General features: G+C 44.1%; 1 protein-coding gene across 9 annotated transcripts in view; it reads right to left on the bottom strand.

The window, feature by feature from the left end:
* The window catches only part of CNTN4 (contactin 4), a 769,828-nt gene that overhangs the window by 257,483 nt on the left and 492,731 nt on the right, over positions 1 to 19,614 (bottom strand). For all 9 annotated transcript variants that reach the window (XM_074312213.1, XM_074312216.1, XM_074312211.1 and 6 more), the window contains one exon: positions 3,476 to 3,602. In XM_074312213.1, the coding sequence (XP_074168314.1) occupies positions 3,476 to 3,602 (127 nt within the window). The remainder of the gene's footprint in view (positions 1 to 3,475; positions 3,603 to 19,614) is intronic.

The following is a 19,614-nucleotide window of genomic DNA, read 5'->3' as shown; positions in this document are numbered from 1 at the left end:
GCAGCAACTTGCCAAATTCTGCTGCAGAACTCGCTTCCATTTATGGCTAATTGTGAACGTACACTCGGCTGTACCCTAAAAGCTGGGCCATTAAACTCATCATTTATGCATGGAGGAACCTTGCCTCCTGCTTTTTTTTTCTTCTCTGATGACATAAAGCATTTTAAAATGTTTGATTTAGCCTTGAATTCAACCTGTTTTAGGGAGAATCGCTACAATTCTGGTTTGTCCAAGGCAGTGCTCGGTTCACACCTGCTGTCCTAGAGTAATTATCAACAGTGGCCTGATTTGGATGCTAAATTAGATGCTCACCCGAATTATATGGCCACTAGAGAGTTGCTGTTTTTTTCTTCTGGAATGTACTTCTCCTTATCCATACGGCAAGAGATCATTCGCCTCCAGTCAAACATCCCCTTTTCTGTGACATGTTCACTTCCCTTTCCAGCCTGAAGCAGCCTTTCCTTCCCCCAGGGGGGCTAGAACGTGGAGCCCCTTGGCACCCCCTTGGCACGTACAGCATAGCACTTTACCACTTCCACCCCCAGGTAGTCCCCAGAAGCACAGGACCTGGCCGTGCAGTTCATTAATCTCTGACCACTCCAAACCAACGTAGGGCCTGGCACATTGCATCTGCTCACCATGGTGGTTTCAACACGCTTCCTGGAAGACGTACTCTTCAGAATCCTGATACATAGCCAGGTCAAGGCAGAGCTGCTGTGGTGGCACCTCGGGGATAAACTCTGCAGATACTCACCCCAGTAATTCCTGAGCTAACTCATGCACCCTGGCATTCACTTTGAAAACACTGGGTAGTCTGGTGCATGATGATGTGTTTGATGAATGAATGAATGCATGGGCACACAGTTACATTCTAAAATGATTCTCGGTCTGCCAATACCCCCATGCCTTCGCTTGTATGGGGAGTCCTTTGCCAGCTGTTCATTTGAAAACCACCTCTCTCAGATCACATCCCACTTCTGTGAATCCTTGAAGACTCCAGTGTCTTCCTTCCCTCAATGATGGCTTATGCTATGTATCCTTTTGGTTTTTACGTACTATTAGAAATGGGTTATTAGCTTGAAGTTTTTATCATTGAATTTCAAGAGGCAAAATCATATTCGTGAGATATATGTAAGTCATGAAGAATCATGGGACAATAAAGCTCCGTGCTCAGAAGAGCAAGATTATTACTTTCGAAGTCTTCTGTATCCAGTTTGATGCCGTCACTGCCCCCTCTCAACTGTTATCATCTTTAATTTTGGCTTTTGATTTTCATAATGATTTTGTCACGTATGTTACTATCCTTACACAGCTGCTCTGTCTTAACTGCTTTTCAACTTTGTAAACACAGAATTGTGCTCCCCGTGTTCTTTTGTGACGAGCTTTGTTTCCTCCGTCGTGTTGTTGCAGCTGTAACACCTTCATTTGCACCACTGCCTCCTCCCATTACCTGCTAGGAATATACCAGCTTATATTTATTTATTCAATTTCTAAATTTCTGTCAGTCTGGTAGACTTGAGAGTGTGTCATTTTAGTTCAATTTGTGTATTTCTGCTCACTAATGACACTGATCATCTTTTTACACACTTACTGGATATTCTTATTCTTAGAAGTAACTGACCAGCTGTCCTGGTACTGCTTCTACTGGATTAATTGTTTTCAACTTTTTGATTTGTGGGAATTCTTTAAACACGTTGAATTTTAGTCATTGCCAAGGACAGTATCACAAACATCTTCTCCCAGTTGGAAGCTTATTTTACTCGTCTCAATAAATTCTGTTGAACCAAAGTTCTTAACATTAATGAGGTTAAATATTTTCTCTTACGATTTGTGCTTTTTCTGTCATATTTGAGAAATCTTTTCTTCCCTCCAAAGTCATAAATATAGATGCCTATTTTCTTTTAAAAGTGTTGCAAATTTCCCGTGTAGGTCTTCTGATCACCTGGAATTGATCTTTGTACATGCTGAGGGAGGGTCCAAATTTATTTCATTTTTTTTAACCATATGGATAGTCCATTGTACAGTATATCACTTCTCAATTTATTTCTAGTATATTTCATGACTTTTAATTTTTCTTTTTTATCATCTCAGGACAGTATTGTTTTTATTATTTTTATTAGTTGGTGCAATTGATTTTTAGGTGGCAATATTATCCTTGACCACTGGCTTTACTCATCGCTTGTTCTTACATCTCAGTTATTCTTCCTTGGATCACTTTTATTCTGCTTAAAGGGTATCTTTTATAATTTTCTTCAGTGAGGGTCTGTCTGCTGGAGTCAAACTTCATTTTTTGCCTAAAAACACATTTACTTTGTTCTCCTTTTTAAAAAGTATCTCTGCTGTAAAGAAACATGACAGTTAAGTGCTCTCAGCATATTGAAGGTTCTGTGTTCTATCTAGCTTTTTCTGTTGCTACTGACAAGTCAGCTGCTGGTTTAATTGTCATCTCTTTGAAGGTCATCCACATTACAGCTCTGGGTATTTTTATGATCATGTCTCCCACTTGGTGTTCTGCTATTTCATTACGATAATTCTAGATGAGGCTTTATTTTTATTTGTACTGCTTGGAATTCAGTTCGCTGGGCTTCCTAAAACTATAGCTTGAATTCTTAGTTAGCTCAGGAAGACTCTTAGCCTTCTCTTTAAACATTGCCTGCATCTCACTCTCCCTTGCCTTTCCTTGTGCAACTCTTATTAGACGTGTAAACGTTTTCTCTCAACCTCCTTTTCTCTCTTTCTCTCTCTCTCGCCCCCCATCTCCCTCTCCCTCCCTCTCCTCCTTTCCGCTGCCTTTCGATGATTTCTTCAGATCTATCTCGCAGTTTACTAATTCTCCTTTCAGCTGTGTCTCATCTGCTGCTAAAACCACTTAGCGCCAAGGTTGAAATAGGCAGTTACTTTTGCTTTACACTCCCTTGTAGGAGGGAAGCAAGTTTAGTTCTTGTTACATTTACTCTAAGGATAGAGCCCTTGGGACTCAGGTCTATTTTGGGAAGCATTCTCAGGTTAAAGTCTCCTCTTGGTTAAGTTGAGGCTTTGTCCTGTGACCCCAGTGCCCGGTGAAGCTGCGAAATCCAAGCTCCAGTTCACTTAGTTCATCAAAGTGAAAACCACTTGTCGTGTTCAATTTCTCCTCTGGGTTCCAAACCTACTTACTTAGTGACTTCTGAGTATTTCTTACTTTCCTGCCAGTCTATTGATGCATTTTAAACAGTTGCATTTTTTTTTTTAATACAATGTTAAGAAATGACAAGGCTCTCAGTGAGAGGGTCAGTCAGGATAGTTAATTCCCAGTACTGCCTGAAACAGAAGTTGGCTACTGAATTTTTTAGGAACACTGTCATCTCTTTAGCATCTCAGGATATCCCAGCATGCCTATCTGAAAGATCTTTATGTAATCAGTTCTCCATGAGTACTTGCTGGTTTCAGTGATAGAAACTATATACCTGGGACACATGCTTAGAAACCAACAAACCTGATATGAGGTCTTGGATTCCCTCTAACTTCACAATTGAGCTTCACTCTTTTCTCCTCAGAGTCCAAAGGGAACATGACATGACTTGGTTCTTGAATGAAAACTGGACCATGCAGTGTGTAGTCATCTGAAATGAGAATAGAAAATGTCCAAAAATGAAGAACATCTTCAAATAGGAACAGTAAGAGGAAACAACATGAAAATAAAAGGGATAACTGACAAAAAAAAAAGCAGTCGTCCACAATTTCAGCCTCTGGATGAAATGTCTCAGGGAAGAGGGAGCATGAAGACATCAGGGGGTAAAGAGACTCTCCCGTTTGACACTGATAACTCATTTTTCACTAACAACTCCCAGACATGGAAGCACTTGGCACTCCCTTTCCTCTCCTCTGCTCCTTCTGGGTCCATCTGTCTGTAGCCCACCCTGTCACTTGGCTCACATACTGTGCCTCCTGTATCCCTTTTATGCCACTGTCACCCTGGGAGACTGGCTAATGTCACAAAGTTAAATTGTCTCCACCCTATAATGGGATAACAGAATTGGAAGTAAGCAGTGATGACTGTAAATACATTAGGAATGAGAAACAGCTCTGTGCTGATAAAGTGGGTATAAAACTTCCTTAAATTGGCTATGAAGGTAAACGAAGAACAACCTGGAGTCATGCGTCTCAAATTATCTGTGGTGAATGACCAGTTGTTTGCTTTTTTCCAAAGTGTTATGGACCCACATATGGGGATGCTGTGTAAGTATCACGTGGCTTGGGACCATATGTGACTGAGCTGACAGACTCAGTAACGCTCAGACTGGTCTGTAGCTAGCTCACTGATGTGTGTGTGTATAATGATGCAGACGTTTCTAAATGCTCTCTCTCAACAAGAAAAAAAAGAAAACAGATGCATGAAAATTATTTTGTCATGGAACAGCAACAAAGACCAGAATAACCCACAAACTACACTTTAAGCAGCAGTGTAGAGTACGTGTGCTTCTAGAGTGACCCATAATTAACCCATAATGAATATGGGTTATGATATTCACCAAAATGCCTCTCACCATGTATATTCATGAATGTTAATTTTCATTTTTCAAAATCTAATTTAAAACCTTTTTTTTTTTTCTAGAAGACTTTTCTAGACCTTCACTTTCTTCCTTTAACTCTATGATTCTTAAATTCTGTCTCTCTGTGGATACCACTTTTTTCTCTCTAGAGCAGCTGCACCTTCTTTTGCCTTCTTTGGACTGTAAGATCCTTGGGAGCACGACCATATACTACCCATTTGTCCATGTTCTGTGCTACCAAGTACAACAGCTTATACATAGAAGATAGTCAGTAAGGACTTGTTCTGGTTGAGAGTCATTTTTTCTCACTTTTTAATGCATTCAATCAGAGGGCCAGTGGCGCTGATGTAAAGTAATATTGAATATCGCCCCATAGCTGACAATCCATTTTCCCCTTAGATGTGATTATTTTGAAGAGTGTGAATTACAGCTGCTATACTGGAAAACCTTCATAACCAGTCTTTTGTTGACAGGTGACAGGATGAGACTGGATTCATTCGGGTGAATCGGGACTGAGGAAAAAGAAGGAAGCTCATTTGGAGATCTAAGTGAAGCATGGTAAGGTAGTTTCTTTCCAGGCTTTTAACTAAGGCTTGAAAAAATCCACATGTTGAGGTTGGGATAGAAGAAAAATTAAGAAGCCAAGATGACTAAACATAATTCGATTTCATTATAGAGGAAAGGGGACAGCCGATGGCTTTGTTGTGACAACGTGTAGGATGTGGATTCAGAAAAACCATGTCCTGAGATTAGACACCTGGGGTCAGCTACTAACTCCACAACCTGCAGAGAACCACCTCGCTCCCAATGCCTCCATGTTGTCATCTCTACAACGACTGGATTACATGGGGCAGTGGCTCGACACCAGTTAAGAATGGGAAAGAAGCCATGATAATTTCCTGATAAACGCATGTGCACGCACACAAGGTCTAATTCAGAGATGTCGTGAATTATTACCACCGCCATCCTCTCTCCTCACGCCATGGACAAAATCTCACACTAATGAGAGACTTAAACAAAGAAAACGGGAGTTACTGAAGAATACAAAATAAAAGTGTGGAATAAAGTGCACAAACATGTACCTCCTTTTAATACTGACAGCTTGAAGCTGGATATTCCCAAAGCTAGATATTTACCTTTCAGATTTTCAAAATGTACGCAGTTATGTTAGAAACACATTTAGAGGCTGGTCGAGGGTTAGCTCAATTCAACTGTGAAGAGTTACATGGATTGAAGGGCTATCTAGTTAAGTAACAAGCGTTATTCAGCAAGATCCCTAGCACGGCAGCATGCTTGGTAGATTTTTCTCGAAGAGAGAAATATGTCTATTGTTGTTCCAATTCCAAAATTATGTGTGTATATATAGATATAATATCAATCATCTCAATTCACTGGTGTTCCCTGATTTGAATTTCATACAGAAATACACAGTCTATTACAAGTAATTCCAAATAAGAATAAAACATAATAATGCTTATCCAGGATGCAGCTGAGAGGCTGTGGGCTACCATCTGTACTATTTCTCAAAGTCTCCATGCCATATTTAAATAACAAAAAGGATATTTTTTCTGTGGATTTTGTAACAAGAATTGATAATAATGATGCTTTGCATTCACTATAAATAACACATTTCATCTAAAGTTTTTATTTTCTCTTGGTTAACAAAGCTTACTGCCTGGAGACAAACATTAGCATAAAGAGAAAAGTATTTCAGTTCTCATCTAAGGAAAGCCACAGCCTTTCAAGCATGAGCTATGTAGTATCACAAAGATCAAGGTAGACATTTCAGGAAGTTTAGCTACCCAGGTGTAGAAAACAGATTTCCTAACTGTAAAGCCTTTAGACAAGGATTACCAATATTTTTGAGGAAAAAAACAAAGAGTTCCAGAGTTTCTTTATTTCCCCCATATCTTGAGGTGCCTGGGTGACAAAGTCCCAAAAGTGACATTCTTAGATGAAACATGGAGGGAGGTATCACTAAGCTTGTTCTATCTTTGTGTACTAGTCACAAAGGAACCTCCAAGTGTCTTGAAGCTACACACAAAAGACTCTGCATGTGCCATTTTCAAAGTCTAGAAGGTAAGTTCACCCTTTCCTTTATCACAGTAAGTTGTTCTGTGTAACGAGAGGAGGGGCAGTGATTTTCAGCCTAGAGAGGTAAAGGAATATCTCAGAAAATGACAGAGGACAAGGCTTTAATAAGCCAACAGGTCTCAACGGTAGGCTGGACCACCGCACTGTCGTCATGCCATGCTTGCTGGCTGAAACCCCAGTCCACGATGACTACAGAAAAACCTGGGTCCATGGCCTGCCTTTCAGCTAGCTCTCCTGGGGACTGTTTCATACATGAAGATTTGAAGTCTACTAACACCGCCCCTTCTGCTCCCAGCTCTCCATTCTCTGAAAGCAGAACGTCAACCAGCCCTGGCTTCGGACTCATTCCTGGACTTCCTCTGTTGGGCAAAGTCTGATCAACTTTGCTTGACGACATTCCCAGAAAGAAATTCAGCCAGGAAAGGAAGCTATAAAACTGACCCATCAAAGACAATGGACAGGCTTGCCAAGGTACGGACGGAAGGTGGGATGGAGCTGCCCCTCCTGAGAGCATGCATCGTTGAGCCCCAGCAGCTAAGTGTGAGCACTTGCAAGGACAGCCCTGAAGTGCACAGAAGAGGCCTTCTCAGGGAGACCCACCAGTCCACGGACCTGCAGTGCCATCTGCTCTTCACTTGAATCGCATACGTTCCTGCCATGAGCACTACCCTTTATTCTGAAGTCATGAATCTCTTCTTACTTAAGTGACGGATGTGGGATTGATGTTGTGATGTTTGGGACCCAAATGGCTGAAAAGTGACCCTAGTCCCCACGCATCTTGGAGAAGCTGGGGAATGGGCTCCCGTTGTTATCAGAGGGCTCCCAGGGGCTCTGCGGCCAAAGCTCTTGATCCTTCTGGGAATTCTCTAAAACGGTGGTTAAAAAGAAGGGGGAGCAGTCAGGTTGCCGACAGCCCAGATACAGTCTTAGAGCTTCCAGACCAGTGACCTCAGCCCCCGTGTGGGGTTTCGGCACAAATCCAGGTAATGGTGTCCTGGCTTCCGCCCATCAGTCACCAGGCTACTCCAGCCACACCGCCCACCCGCGTTCCCTCCGATTGAGCAGCACACACGTTCTGGGTAAGAGAGGAGACCTAAACGAAGGAAAACCCCCTTCCATGCTTCAAGAGTGAGAAAGCTTAGGGTTTTCAGAAAACAGTAGACATTTCAGGACCAGAAACTTATTTAGGTTAAAGGTCAGGCAACTCTTAACCCTTCTCCCCTTTTGTTCATCAAATAGTGAACGTTATCAGAAAACACTGCTCTCGACCAGTGATTCTCAAACTCCTTTTCCCATTGGATTCTTTTCTTTTTAAAATCTAATTTTTTGGAGGAGACAAAAATCAGCGCCAGCCAGCTTCCTCCTGAGTCCTCCTGCCAGTGTCCCAGAAACAACATGCAGTGGCAAGGCTGCCTTACAAGTTTGGTTACGGAAAGAGATGATAGAGGCACAGAACTTTAGATTGGAAGAGATTATTTAAGCCCAAATGTATTTCCCAGGTCACAGACTACAAATGTCCTATATCTGGTATGGAAATAAAAATAGTTTTCACCTAAAAATAAAATAATCCTCTAAGAAACCAGTAGTAAGACACCTCTCCACAGCTGGGTCTCACTTACTGTATCTGCAGCTTTGAGACATCAATGATCTCACTTTCTCTCTCTCCCTCTCCTCTCTCTCTCCTTTTCTCTCTCCCCTCTCTGCAGCTTTCCCTCTCTTTCCTTTGCATTGACCTGGCTCCTTTCTGCATGTCCCCAATCTTCTGTCTCAGGCAGGCAGGATACTGCCCAGTTAGGCCACCAGAGCCCAATGGGGCTACAGAATGGGAAGAGACAGGACTGGCCCCAGGTTTGCTGAGACTGAACAGAGAACAATAAGACTGAATCTAAGGTGACCGTAGACGCAAGGAAGCAAAGCAGAGGCCCTAGGGCCCAGGTTACAGGACCAAGTGCAGAGCGACGTCTGGACTCTGAGTGAAAGGCCAGCCAAGACAACAGGCACAAAGGAGCGAGCTAGGGGGAGGGACTGCTTGAAAAATCCCCCGATGCTGAACGCAGTTCTTTTTTTAGAGCATGTATGAATCACCCTAAAAGGCAGCTGAGGCGGGGAGGACAGGCATTAGGGGCTGAGCCGTATCAGACAGCAGGTACGCTCTCAGGATAAATATTTCATAGAAGGCAACTTAGTAAAAAGTCAAGATGTGCCTAAAATAAACATTCCTCCAAGTGTGGTCCGGAATTCTCCTACATCAGTATCGTCTTACCCGGGTGCTTGAAAGGCAGGGCCTTGAGCGCCTGCCAGACCGACTGGATTTTCCTGATCAGAGCTCACCATTGTGCGTCCTACAGCTGGAAAACCAGTACCTGCCCTTACAAACTGAGCACAGGTGACTTTCAGCCCTAAACCAATGAAGGATAGAGGCGAAGAAAACGCCCTCGGAGCAGTGTTCTGTGTGCCAGATCACCCTGCAGCTTCCAGTGGGGTGGGGTCAAAGGCCACGTTTTCCTGCACCCCCTTAGGTCAGCCCACTTCTGCTGGAAATTGTTTTCGTCTGTTGCCAACTCAGTGAGTGGACTCTACTGGGAAAGCATAAAAATACGACACTATGGTTTCATTGGAGAAAACGAAAAACACCAGACTCAAGCCTGCTTGTCGTTGCTGTGGACTTGACCCTGAGGGCTTTCAGACCCTTTATCTTGGTGGCAGGTCCCATGTGCTGCCCGAACAGCCGAGGAACCGAGCCTGTAACACACAGTTCGTCTTCCAACAACCTCAGGTGGGAGGTTTGATGAAACGCCTGGTCTTGGCCAGAAATACTTACCTACGTGGCGACAGTCTCAATTTGGGAAGTAACCTAACAGGGCACACGGGGCTTGCATATGAGCTCAGAATGAGAACCGGGGGGTTCAGAGGTGAGTTCTGTCTGGGGCACATCTGAAAGTGGGGAGACTGCTGCATCGTGCACGCACAGAGGTACCCTGACACAAACCCAAGGGGCTCTGCCGCGTTCTGTCTTTGACTCTGCATCCTGTGGAGCCCTTGACCCATCAACAGAGTAACTGCTCTGTGTGTGTCACCAGTGCGAACATGTGGCCTTCTGGGATGACAGAGCCAGGCCAGGTCACCAGGGACAGGGATGGGGTCGTCCCGTAGCCTGTTTACTGCGCGTGGTCCCACAGTCACGCTCACTGCCACTTTCTCCTTCTCACCACGCATATCGTGGGGGAAGCCCAGCAGGGAGAAACAGTATTCATTCTGCCACCAGAACGTTCCAAGAAGCGCTCACACAGGGCCCACTCCATCTAGCTGGCTGTGAGCCTTCTCTTCCAGCCTTCCTAATGATCATGGAAATTCATTTTGGCTAAAAACTGTAAGGTCAGCAGCATCTCCGCGATCCAAATGACTCACAGAATGTATGGGCAATAACCTAAGGAAATTCAGAAACAAATGAAACACTGTAACATTGATTTTCCCAAGTGTGAGAACTTTCCTTTAAAATTGAATCACTGATTGTAGACATGATGACTGGACAGCTGTCAAACTATCACTACAAATACGATTTAGCCTCGCCGGTCTTTATAAAATAAATAGCCAGGGATGCTCAGAGGCCCAACACAAGTGCCTGTGTGTGTAAGTATCCAGCACGCAACGTTTTTATTGAATAAGTATTCCATGTGGTTCTGTGTGGTTGTTCAGTTGAATGGCGCAGAAGAAAAACAGATATTAGAGGAGACAGACACACCGCTCATAGGATAAGATGTTCTTTCATTTGTCCTTGCCTCCACCTTCCTCCTTTTCATAGCCTCAAAGAAGCATTTTAAGCAACAAGAAGCAGAGTGGTCTACGGACAGTTGGTATGTGTTTGAAGGCAGGCAGGAAGTGGAAAGAAATTCAAATGAGAAGGGCACTCTCCTCCTCCTCTTTCTTTGTTCTCTGGTTGACACAGTAATCCTGCTGCCATCACACATTGTGTCACACAGAACGAAGACCTCGTGGGACGGCCTGCCAGATCTTAGAGATGGCGGAGAGGTGGGGAAGTGCGCGAGATGAACGAGGTCTCTGCCCACAGGAACAGTCTGTGTTGCTGGAGGCAGCGTTTGTAGCAGTGGCAAGGAACAGCCAGGGAACTGTCAACACATCCCCTTCCGACCCTGACCTCCGACCCTGACAAATTCCAGGAATACTGGATTAATTACTCCTTTAAAACTAAGTAATTGGGTGATTTTGCTGTCAAGCCCCAGTTATGAAAAAGAAAAATGAAGTTTCAACAAATGCAAATATTTTGTAACTCATTGGGAGGCAAAAACTGACCTGAACCGATGTGAGGCTATATATAGCCTCAGTGTGAATATTCATATTTTTTGCTGAAGAATTATAAATGTGTTTGATTGTGGCGTGCTGACCCAGATTCAGCTGGGGATGTTATAAATACTGGGCACATTTTGTGGACCTTATTTCTTTTCTAAAATAAGAAAAAAAAAAGTTAACTCTCAATTCTCAAACATTTCTGACCCAAATGGTTTCCGATCAGAGCTTGTGGGCCTTTTCTATATGCCAATTCCAATGTCACACATACAGGACACACAGTGTCCGCAGCAGACACTGTCCTGTCTCATGAAGTGTTCATTCTGGAGGAACTGATTATCAGAGAAGTATAGCTAACTTTCTCTCTTTAATTAATAGACTTCTATTTTTAGAGCAATTTTAGGTTAACAGAAAAATGGAGAATGTACAGAAAGCTCCTGAATACTTCTCTCCGCTCCCCACTTTCCCGTTACTAACCTCTTCCCTTAGTGCAGTGCATTTGTTACAACGGATAAGCCAACTGGTACATTGTGTTGTGTAATTGTACGGGTTTTGGCAAATGTATTATAAGCTGTGTCCACTATGAAACCATCACACAGGACAGTTTACTGCCCTGAGATGCCCCTGAGCTCCAAGGTAGCCAACTCTTCAATGTGTGTTTATATACATCACGATTTAGTCATGAGAACAAATGAGAGGATAGAAACGCCCATGCATATAACCGGTGGGCTCTGGCTAAAGGAGTCTAAATGAGATTGTGAGGTCACCGATTCATTCAATATCTTTTTCCCTAAGTGACATGGTTTGTTCCTGGGCAGAATCCATCGCTCCTCCTTATGGTAAGAACATTCCAGTCTTTCTCAGCAGAACCAGCTCCCTCACTCTCTCACCTTAGTCATTTGGACAGACTAAACGCCAAGCCAGGAGGAGCAGGTGGATGGCCTGGCCAGGTGATGTCCCATGTCCCAATCTACATAGATTCCCAAGCATACGATGTAAGTCTGGCTACTACAGCTCCATTCCAGGGCTTTTCGTGAAACGACCAGGCACAACCCCCTTTTACAGTCTAGGATTGCATGGATGGAAAAAGCCTGGAGCTGCCAGAGGCCCCCACCACACACAGAGATCAGAAAAAGAGAATGAAACTCAAACAAAACTAAAGAACGGAGACTAACTGAGTTTTGATGACCTTATGTGAGCTCTGGAACCACTTCTGTCCCTAGTATGATTTATCCCCATGACTCCCAGGTATGGGAGCTAATCATTGCAAATCATTAGCAAATCTGAATTGTTTCATCAGCTGCAGCTAAGAGACTCATTACTGAAACGGTATCCATGGAGAAGTACACATCACTTTATTGGGTGGGTTCACTCTGTCTCAGCTTCCTAGTTCCTTTGGACAGTTCTCCAAATGGACCTGTGTGTAAATACCACACAGAGGCCTCAGCAGTGTGGCAGGCAGAGATCTAAGTTCTATGGGCCTTTTCTCGTTTTTGTGTCTCTGCCTCAACTTGGTCGTCCCTGAAGTCACTTGCTCCCTAGACGTCCACTCCTTTGACCTGAATTTTGGACACACACAACAAGCCCCATCAAAATGTGTCTTTCCCACATTCTTCTCCATCACAGGACACTATTTCTTGCTGGAGACAAAATATATGACTGTGTGCTAATCCATTCCAAAACCTCTTAGCTTTCAGCTGGAATTCAGACACTTTAGTGGTTTTTTGAAAGATCATTAATCTGAAACAGTAGTGATGCTTTTAATGGCTTTTGTGCAGTCTTGGTGTAAAGAGATGCCTAGGGAGCCAGTTAAAAACGAATACAGAGCCCTACCCCCTTTGCCCCAAATTCTGATTGGACTTGGAGGTGGGCCGGGCGTACGCATGTGAGCCAGGCACCCCAGGTTAGGCCGATGCAGGTGACCTGGTCGTGAGCCACCATTGAAGGAAGAAGAATTAGGGGAATGTCAGCAGCCACCACAGGCTGTCTGGTGCCCCAGGTGACTGCTGGCCTGTCACCAAGGAACAAGGGTAGCTGTGTGGCCCTCATAGCAAACGCAGGGGACGCCGCTCTTGTACTCCTGGGTGTGGGTGAGCAGGGTCTCCATCTGACATGCTCGTGGGGTAAGTTCTCCTGTGCTGCAGGAAGCCTGAGGCATCCCCACGGGCCTGCTCGGGCTCCTGAGGTGAAACTCACGCCGTGTTAAGAACACTGTAACCTGGATTTGCACAAGCTGCTGTGTGACTGGCAGGAATGAAGGGCTCTACCGGCTCTCTAAGGTTCCCAGAGCCAAAGCATCCTTCCCGACTCAACCCAAGGAGGACCAACGGTTAGTGCGCCTTCCTGCACTCCGTCGTAAGTTTGCACTTCTGTGGAGAGCATTTGTTTTCAGCCCTTTGGGGTGAACTGCTGGTGTCGTTATCTCCCCAGTGACACCCTAGGTCCCCACAGCCTTCCCTGACCCTCAGGCTCCTGAACACGGGACACCTACAGGTGGCACTTTTCATGTTCCCTGCATCATGGCTCCTCAAGTAACATTCCTGAACCCCTGCACCGTCTCTCTGGCAGCTGACGTACCCCATGCCTGTCTTTCTGTTAATGTTTCACATGTTTAATTTGGCACATAGTGAATGTGTCAACATATATACTAGGCAGCGTGAAAGGGAGGAATCTGGGAGCTGCTGAAGCTAAACTCTGGCAACATATTTCTAGCAGGAAAAAGCCACTAAATCTGAATTTAGTTCGCCTCTCTTTCTGGTGTGTAAGTACTTCAGTTATTTTGCATTTTGTTGCCTAGGATACGAGGCTGTCATGATGTCCCCCACGAAGCCGGGGAGGAGAAAAAATCGAGATGAAGTCCACGGCAGGCAGTGGGCTCCAAGTATGAGTCTCCCGGCGGGACACGGGCATTTTCATGGAACTTGGTAAGAAAGCCCCACCAGAATGCTGCTCTGCATCACTCACTCACTGACTCCAGAAGTCCTGCTAGAGAGGGAAACACGAGAACCACCACTGGCACACAAGGCCGACTTGGGCTCAGACTCAGAAAACAGATGCTTAGCAAAACACAAATGGATGCTACCTCCCCTTCCTCAGCAGGCGAGCCCTGTATCTCCTATTTAGCGACGTGCAGAATAATGACAATACATCTACTCGTGTTGAGTGCGGTAAGGCCAGGCTCTGTGACAACGAAACACACATGCTAGGCCTCGGCTCACTTCCCCAACAGCCCTGCTCGCCGGTGCTGGTCTCCTCCGCGCTCCACGATGAGAAGGAGGGGCCTAGGGACAGCTCACCCTCACGACAGGCTGCACGACAGGGACCGGACCTGGTGTCGTCTAAGATCAGAGCCGAACACTCTGTGGTACCATGATACACAGTGGCAATTGCTCTCTATGTAGTGCCGCCAACAAATGACAAATGAGATTCTGATACGCTAAGAACGGTATCACAGCATGTGAGTGACTTCAGAATTTTAATCTGACCCCGTTTTTCAGGTGAGGAAGGCAGGTTTTCAGCGGGTAAGTGGTTTACACACTCAGTGATGGAGCTGTAAGCAGAATTCTGATTTTCTGAAACTGTGTGTCTTCTTCCATAGGACCATGGGTGTTCTCGCTTTACTGTTTGGATAACAGGAGAAATGGTCTGCTTTTACCCAGAAATATAGTGAAGGAGGAGAATGGAGTCATCCTTTAGGAAGGGAGGCCATCTACCTGGGCAATATTTATGTCTTGAAAGCTTGGTTCAGGAGAAAATAAGTGAAGACTTTCCTTTCACTAGAGAGCAGAGGGAGTAAAGGCATCCATCACATGTATGCTTGTTACTAACTCTCTCGCATTACAAAGTTGTTCTTGTTTGGAATTACCAGCATGCTGATGTACGGAAAGAATATTTTGTCCTGAAGTAGCCTCTACAGAAAACTTTATGAACGAGGGGATTCATAACCTTTTGAAAAGAGCATAAAACTTGCATCTAATTATTGCACATTCTGCCTTTTCTATGTCATCCTGTCATAAGGTAAAGTGACATGCACACCGATTTGGGCAAACGCAAAGAAAAACTCTTTCTGTGAAGGGATATATGGCAACAGAAAATGCCACTGACTTGAATTCACAGGCTTATAACCGAGGGAGAAAAACGTCGTCTTGGCTTTCCTAAGACAAGGTAAGAGGCACGTCTATCAAGTGGGTGGCCCTTTGAAGAAGTCATCCCGCTGTCCTCTCCATGACACTAGCATGATGCTCAAGTCCCTTCCCACACACCTGTGACCAGATAGGAGGTGACAACCATGAGCTTCTCAGCCTGTATAGCAAAATTGCCTGTTTGCTTTAGCAAGACACCAAGTAAGCAGGAAGTACCTGTCACGGCTGCTGGATTAACATCTTTCATTCATTCACCGAGTATTCCTTGAGGCCCCACTACACGCTAGACCACACTCAGGCCAGACAGAAATAAACACGCCGGAAGGGAGCCCACGTTCTAGGTTGGGGGAGTACCCCAAGTAGTGTCTGCAGTGTGTGGAAAGGTGGTTAATGCTGGGAAGTAACAAGAAAGGGCGGAGAGACTCCAGGGAGGAGACTGCAGTCTGAAACAGCGCTGCCAGTGAAGTCCTTTCGGAGGTGATGATATTGGATCCAAGACTTGAAGGAGGGGAGAAAACAAAGTCTGAGGATACCTGGGAGGTAAACATGGCAGACAGAGGCAGAGGTGACTGGAAACGTCCTGGGCCAGTGGAAAGGTGCTGAGAAGTGTATCTAAGACCAGCACTGCCCTCCCACACACACACACACCATAGCAGCCAGGGTGCCTGCAGCCCAGTGAGCAGGGAGCACCCACAGGAGACAGGCAGGAAAGGAGCAGCTGTACCACCTCAGCGCCCATCGCGGCTGTGTTCAGGGCCAAGTTCTCCAGCCCACACGTGCGTATCAGCAAAGGCAGGTACTGCTGCTGCATCCTCATTCTACTGTCAAAGCGAGCACAAAATCCCGCTTCGGGAGCCTGGGATGCCCTTGGCCCTGCCATGATGTTTCTCCTTTTTCTCTCTCAAGGGATGCAGATGGAATTATAATAGGAACTGTAACTCTTGGCCAGTTTTCTTATGTGAATATATACGCTGAGATCTGTAAGTTATTTCTAGTATAGGAATTAAAAGCATGGACTCCACACAATAGTGCCTGGGCTCACATCCCAATGGTACCTGTAGGTGACCTTGAGCAAGTTGCTTGGATTCCACACCTCAGCTTCCTCCCTTGTTGAATGGAGTGTGCAGTAGCACCGAGCTTACAGGCTTATCTGTGTGCGTTAAATGCCTTCATACTTCTGAAGTGCTAAGAACAGTGCTGGGCACCAAGTGAATTCTATACAAGGAAGGGGCCACAAAATATCTAAACATTCCCTAGTTAAAGTTTCTGATTTTGGGAGGGGAGTTTGGGGGACAGGGAGGGGAATGAACCCTATTTTAAATATTTCTCTACTAGGTAGGAAGACAGACCTGTCCCTCAGTGGTCTGATGCAACACAACGTTTGAATGTAAATCACCATGGACACGAATTCTTGCCTCAAGGAAAAGTAATAAAGTGGGTCATCTTTCTCTCTTTACCCCCCTGTCTCCCAAAATTAGTAGCCTGGTTGGGTCTATGGACACTCAAGTGTAGGCTGCACACACCCATCTTTTCTCTTCTCCTTTGGTCTTGGCTGAGTGACGCCAACATGGGAGCTCAGAATTCTTGTCTAATCAGAAAGGGTCACGTTCAGACCGGGCTGGAAGGAAGGTGGGTGATGTCTGCATTTAAGAGGCAGTGAAGGGAATATAAATCCCTTTGATTGTTTTCTGTCTTTTGATGTCATGGTGTTTGTATCTTAGTCACATCACGAAAAGCAGAGTGGGATGTGGAACAAAAGCAGGAGAGATCTCTTTGCTTGGCAGGCAATCAAAGGTCCCCCCCAATGAAAGGGTCTTTCCTTCTGCCCCTCAAACATTCTGCACTCTATGATAGTTGCCTACCCAGACTATTAAAATACTCTATTTACTCGTCTATTGCTTGTAATCTCTTTGAAGATGGGAACGTGAGTCAATGTTGTTTTTGCTCCCCAGCCATTTTCATTGTTTCTGCCACTCAGTGGATATGTGATCCGTCCATAATGGATGAGTGAATGAACAAAGGAGACAACCTGCCAATGAGTGTAAGTCGGTGCGTAGCAGAGCAGGGATGGAAATGAAATATCCTGACTGCTTGTCAAGTGTTATTTACAGCAGAATCTGGTGCTTCTGGAAGATCTTCTGAGAGAACTAGCTGACGCTCATTCCATCAAGAAAGTCAATTTTTGAGTTTTCTATGAAAGTTAATTTTCATTCTATTTTAAAATAGAGTATTATTTTTATGCAGCCTATTTCTTACGTTAGGAACGTTATAGTCTCTGTAGAGGAATTCTTTCTTATTCCTTCACTCATTCATCCATTCACTGATTCATACAGTGAATGTTTTCTGAGCCCCTACTCTCTTACACATGCAATACAATAATAAATGAAGATACAATAATAAACGAAGACAGACAAGTTCCCTCCCCTCCTTCCTTGAGTATCTATTCACTGACAAATTGATGCTTAGTAATTGAATTAAAGAAAAAAAAAGAAGATCTGGGCAAGCCTAAGATATCACTTAGTCCAGTCAGTAGTTTTTTATCATTAGTTGAATCAGACAATACAGTGATAAGAAGGTGGAGAGGAACTGACATAGACACAAAATTTTACATAAAAGATCAGGGGTTTCACAGACCTCCTTGAAAATGATCTATGGATTTTAGGTTAAAAGTTCCTGATTCCATCTGGGTCTATCATTTTTACATTTTACGAGTGTATGTGTATCTACATTTCCTTTAAAAACACAAAGGCTCATACTAGAAACTTTGCAGTAACAGGTAAATTATGGCTAAGTGTCTTTGGGGTATTCCAGGGACTTGAGAAGTTGCAAAAGTGAAAACAAAGTTTTTGACATAATGAGGAAAAAAATTAATAATTAGGGAGAATTTGTGTGTTCTCTTTTAGGAGATGAGTAATAAGGAAAGTTTTCAAACAGTACAGTCATCTAGAACTCTTCTGTACCCTCAGGAAATCAACAAGAAACTATTGGTTAATGTCAGAAGGCAATCTCTATAAAAAAATCAAGTGAAGTCCAACCATTTTTGCCCAGGTAATGACTGCCCTCAAATGAGAAGGAACCATTCATCACTTAGCCTTCGGGATCTTGACAGAAAAGGTCTCCTGAAGTAGATAGGATTTGAGCAACTGTTAACATTTTGTCAAAGGAAATTCAGGAGCTGGCAGCTGACAGTTAATATGCTTCCACTCTAGGCAAAATTTCCAGCGTGTAACAGAAGTATTTATAGCCTTTCCATAGATAATTACTGAAATGTGTAAAATACTTGGCCAACATAGGGAATTCAGTGTGCTAGCAACATAGCAAAAGTTACAGGGTCAGAAAAAATAACCATGGAAATAATGTATATGCAGAGAACATAAATGAAGCTATTTTTGAGAACTGAAAAAAGGCTAGTTATGATTTGAAACCATGATGATTAAAACAGAATAATTATAGCCAACCTCTATGCGCACTTAAAATGCCACAGGCTAAAGAATGGGAGAAAATATTTCCATATAACATATTTGATAAGGGTGTGGTATCCAGAATATGTAAAAACTCCCCTACACCTCAACAATGAGAAGGCAACCCAATTCAGAAAACAGGCTAAGGAGTTAAACAGACACTTCTCACAAACAGGTGTACAAATGGCAGACAAGTTCACGAGAAGATGTTCAGCATCATTAAAACTAGAGACATACAAATCAATGAGATAACACTGCACACCCAGTAGGGTAGGCTGCATTAAAAAGGAAACATAACATAACAAGTGTGGGCAAGAATGTGGAGAGACTGGAATACTCGAATAATGCTGGTGGGAATGTGAAATGGTGTAGGTGATGTGGAGTATAGTTTGTAGCTCAAAAAAGTAAGGAACCCAGAAATTCCACTTCTAGGTGTATACCTAGTTACGTCAGGAGTCTCCAAGGCCACCCCATGTTTGATGATTTGCCAGGAGGACTCTCCGCTCAGCATATATTAGGACTCACAGGTGGGATTCATCGTACCACAGCGTGAAATAATACAGAGCAAAACCAACAAAGGGAAAAGACACGTGGAGGGAAGGCCAGAGAAAACCAGGGGCAAGCTTCCAAATTACTCTCCCAGTGGAGTCACACAAAAGTAACACATTTTGAAAATACCTGTCAAATGTTGCCTACCAGGGAAATTCATTAGAGACTCAGCACCCAAGGTTCTCACTGGGGACGGGTCACCTAGGCAACCTCTGATTGGCACATACCAATTTTTCCAGCTACCCAGAAGGAAAGCAGCACTTCAGAATAAACCATATTGTTCGCACAAGCAGTTTAGGAAGAGTGAGGCATTCTTACAAGTCAGGGCTGTGGGAAACCTACAGGAATTTAAGTTCCCAGAGGCTAGTGGAAGGCTCACTTCTGAAGCAGGCCTTTCAACCACAGCAGTCAGGCCTGCTTAGTTACCTTTCTGCATGGTACCCAAGAGAACTGTGTGATGGTGAACAACATTGTGAATATACTAAAACCCAGTGAATCCTATACCCTCAAAATCATTAATGTGGAAAATTG

Source organism: Rhinolophus sinicus, linkage group LG10 (assembly GCF_036562045.2).
Source record: "Rhinolophus sinicus isolate RSC01 linkage group LG10, ASM3656204v1, whole genome shotgun sequence".
NCBI lineage: Eukaryota > Metazoa > Chordata > Mammalia > Chiroptera > Rhinolophidae > Rhinolophus > Rhinolophus sinicus.
Note: the sequence above shows the minus strand (reverse complement) of the source record. Positions and strands in the feature narration are given on the sequence as shown.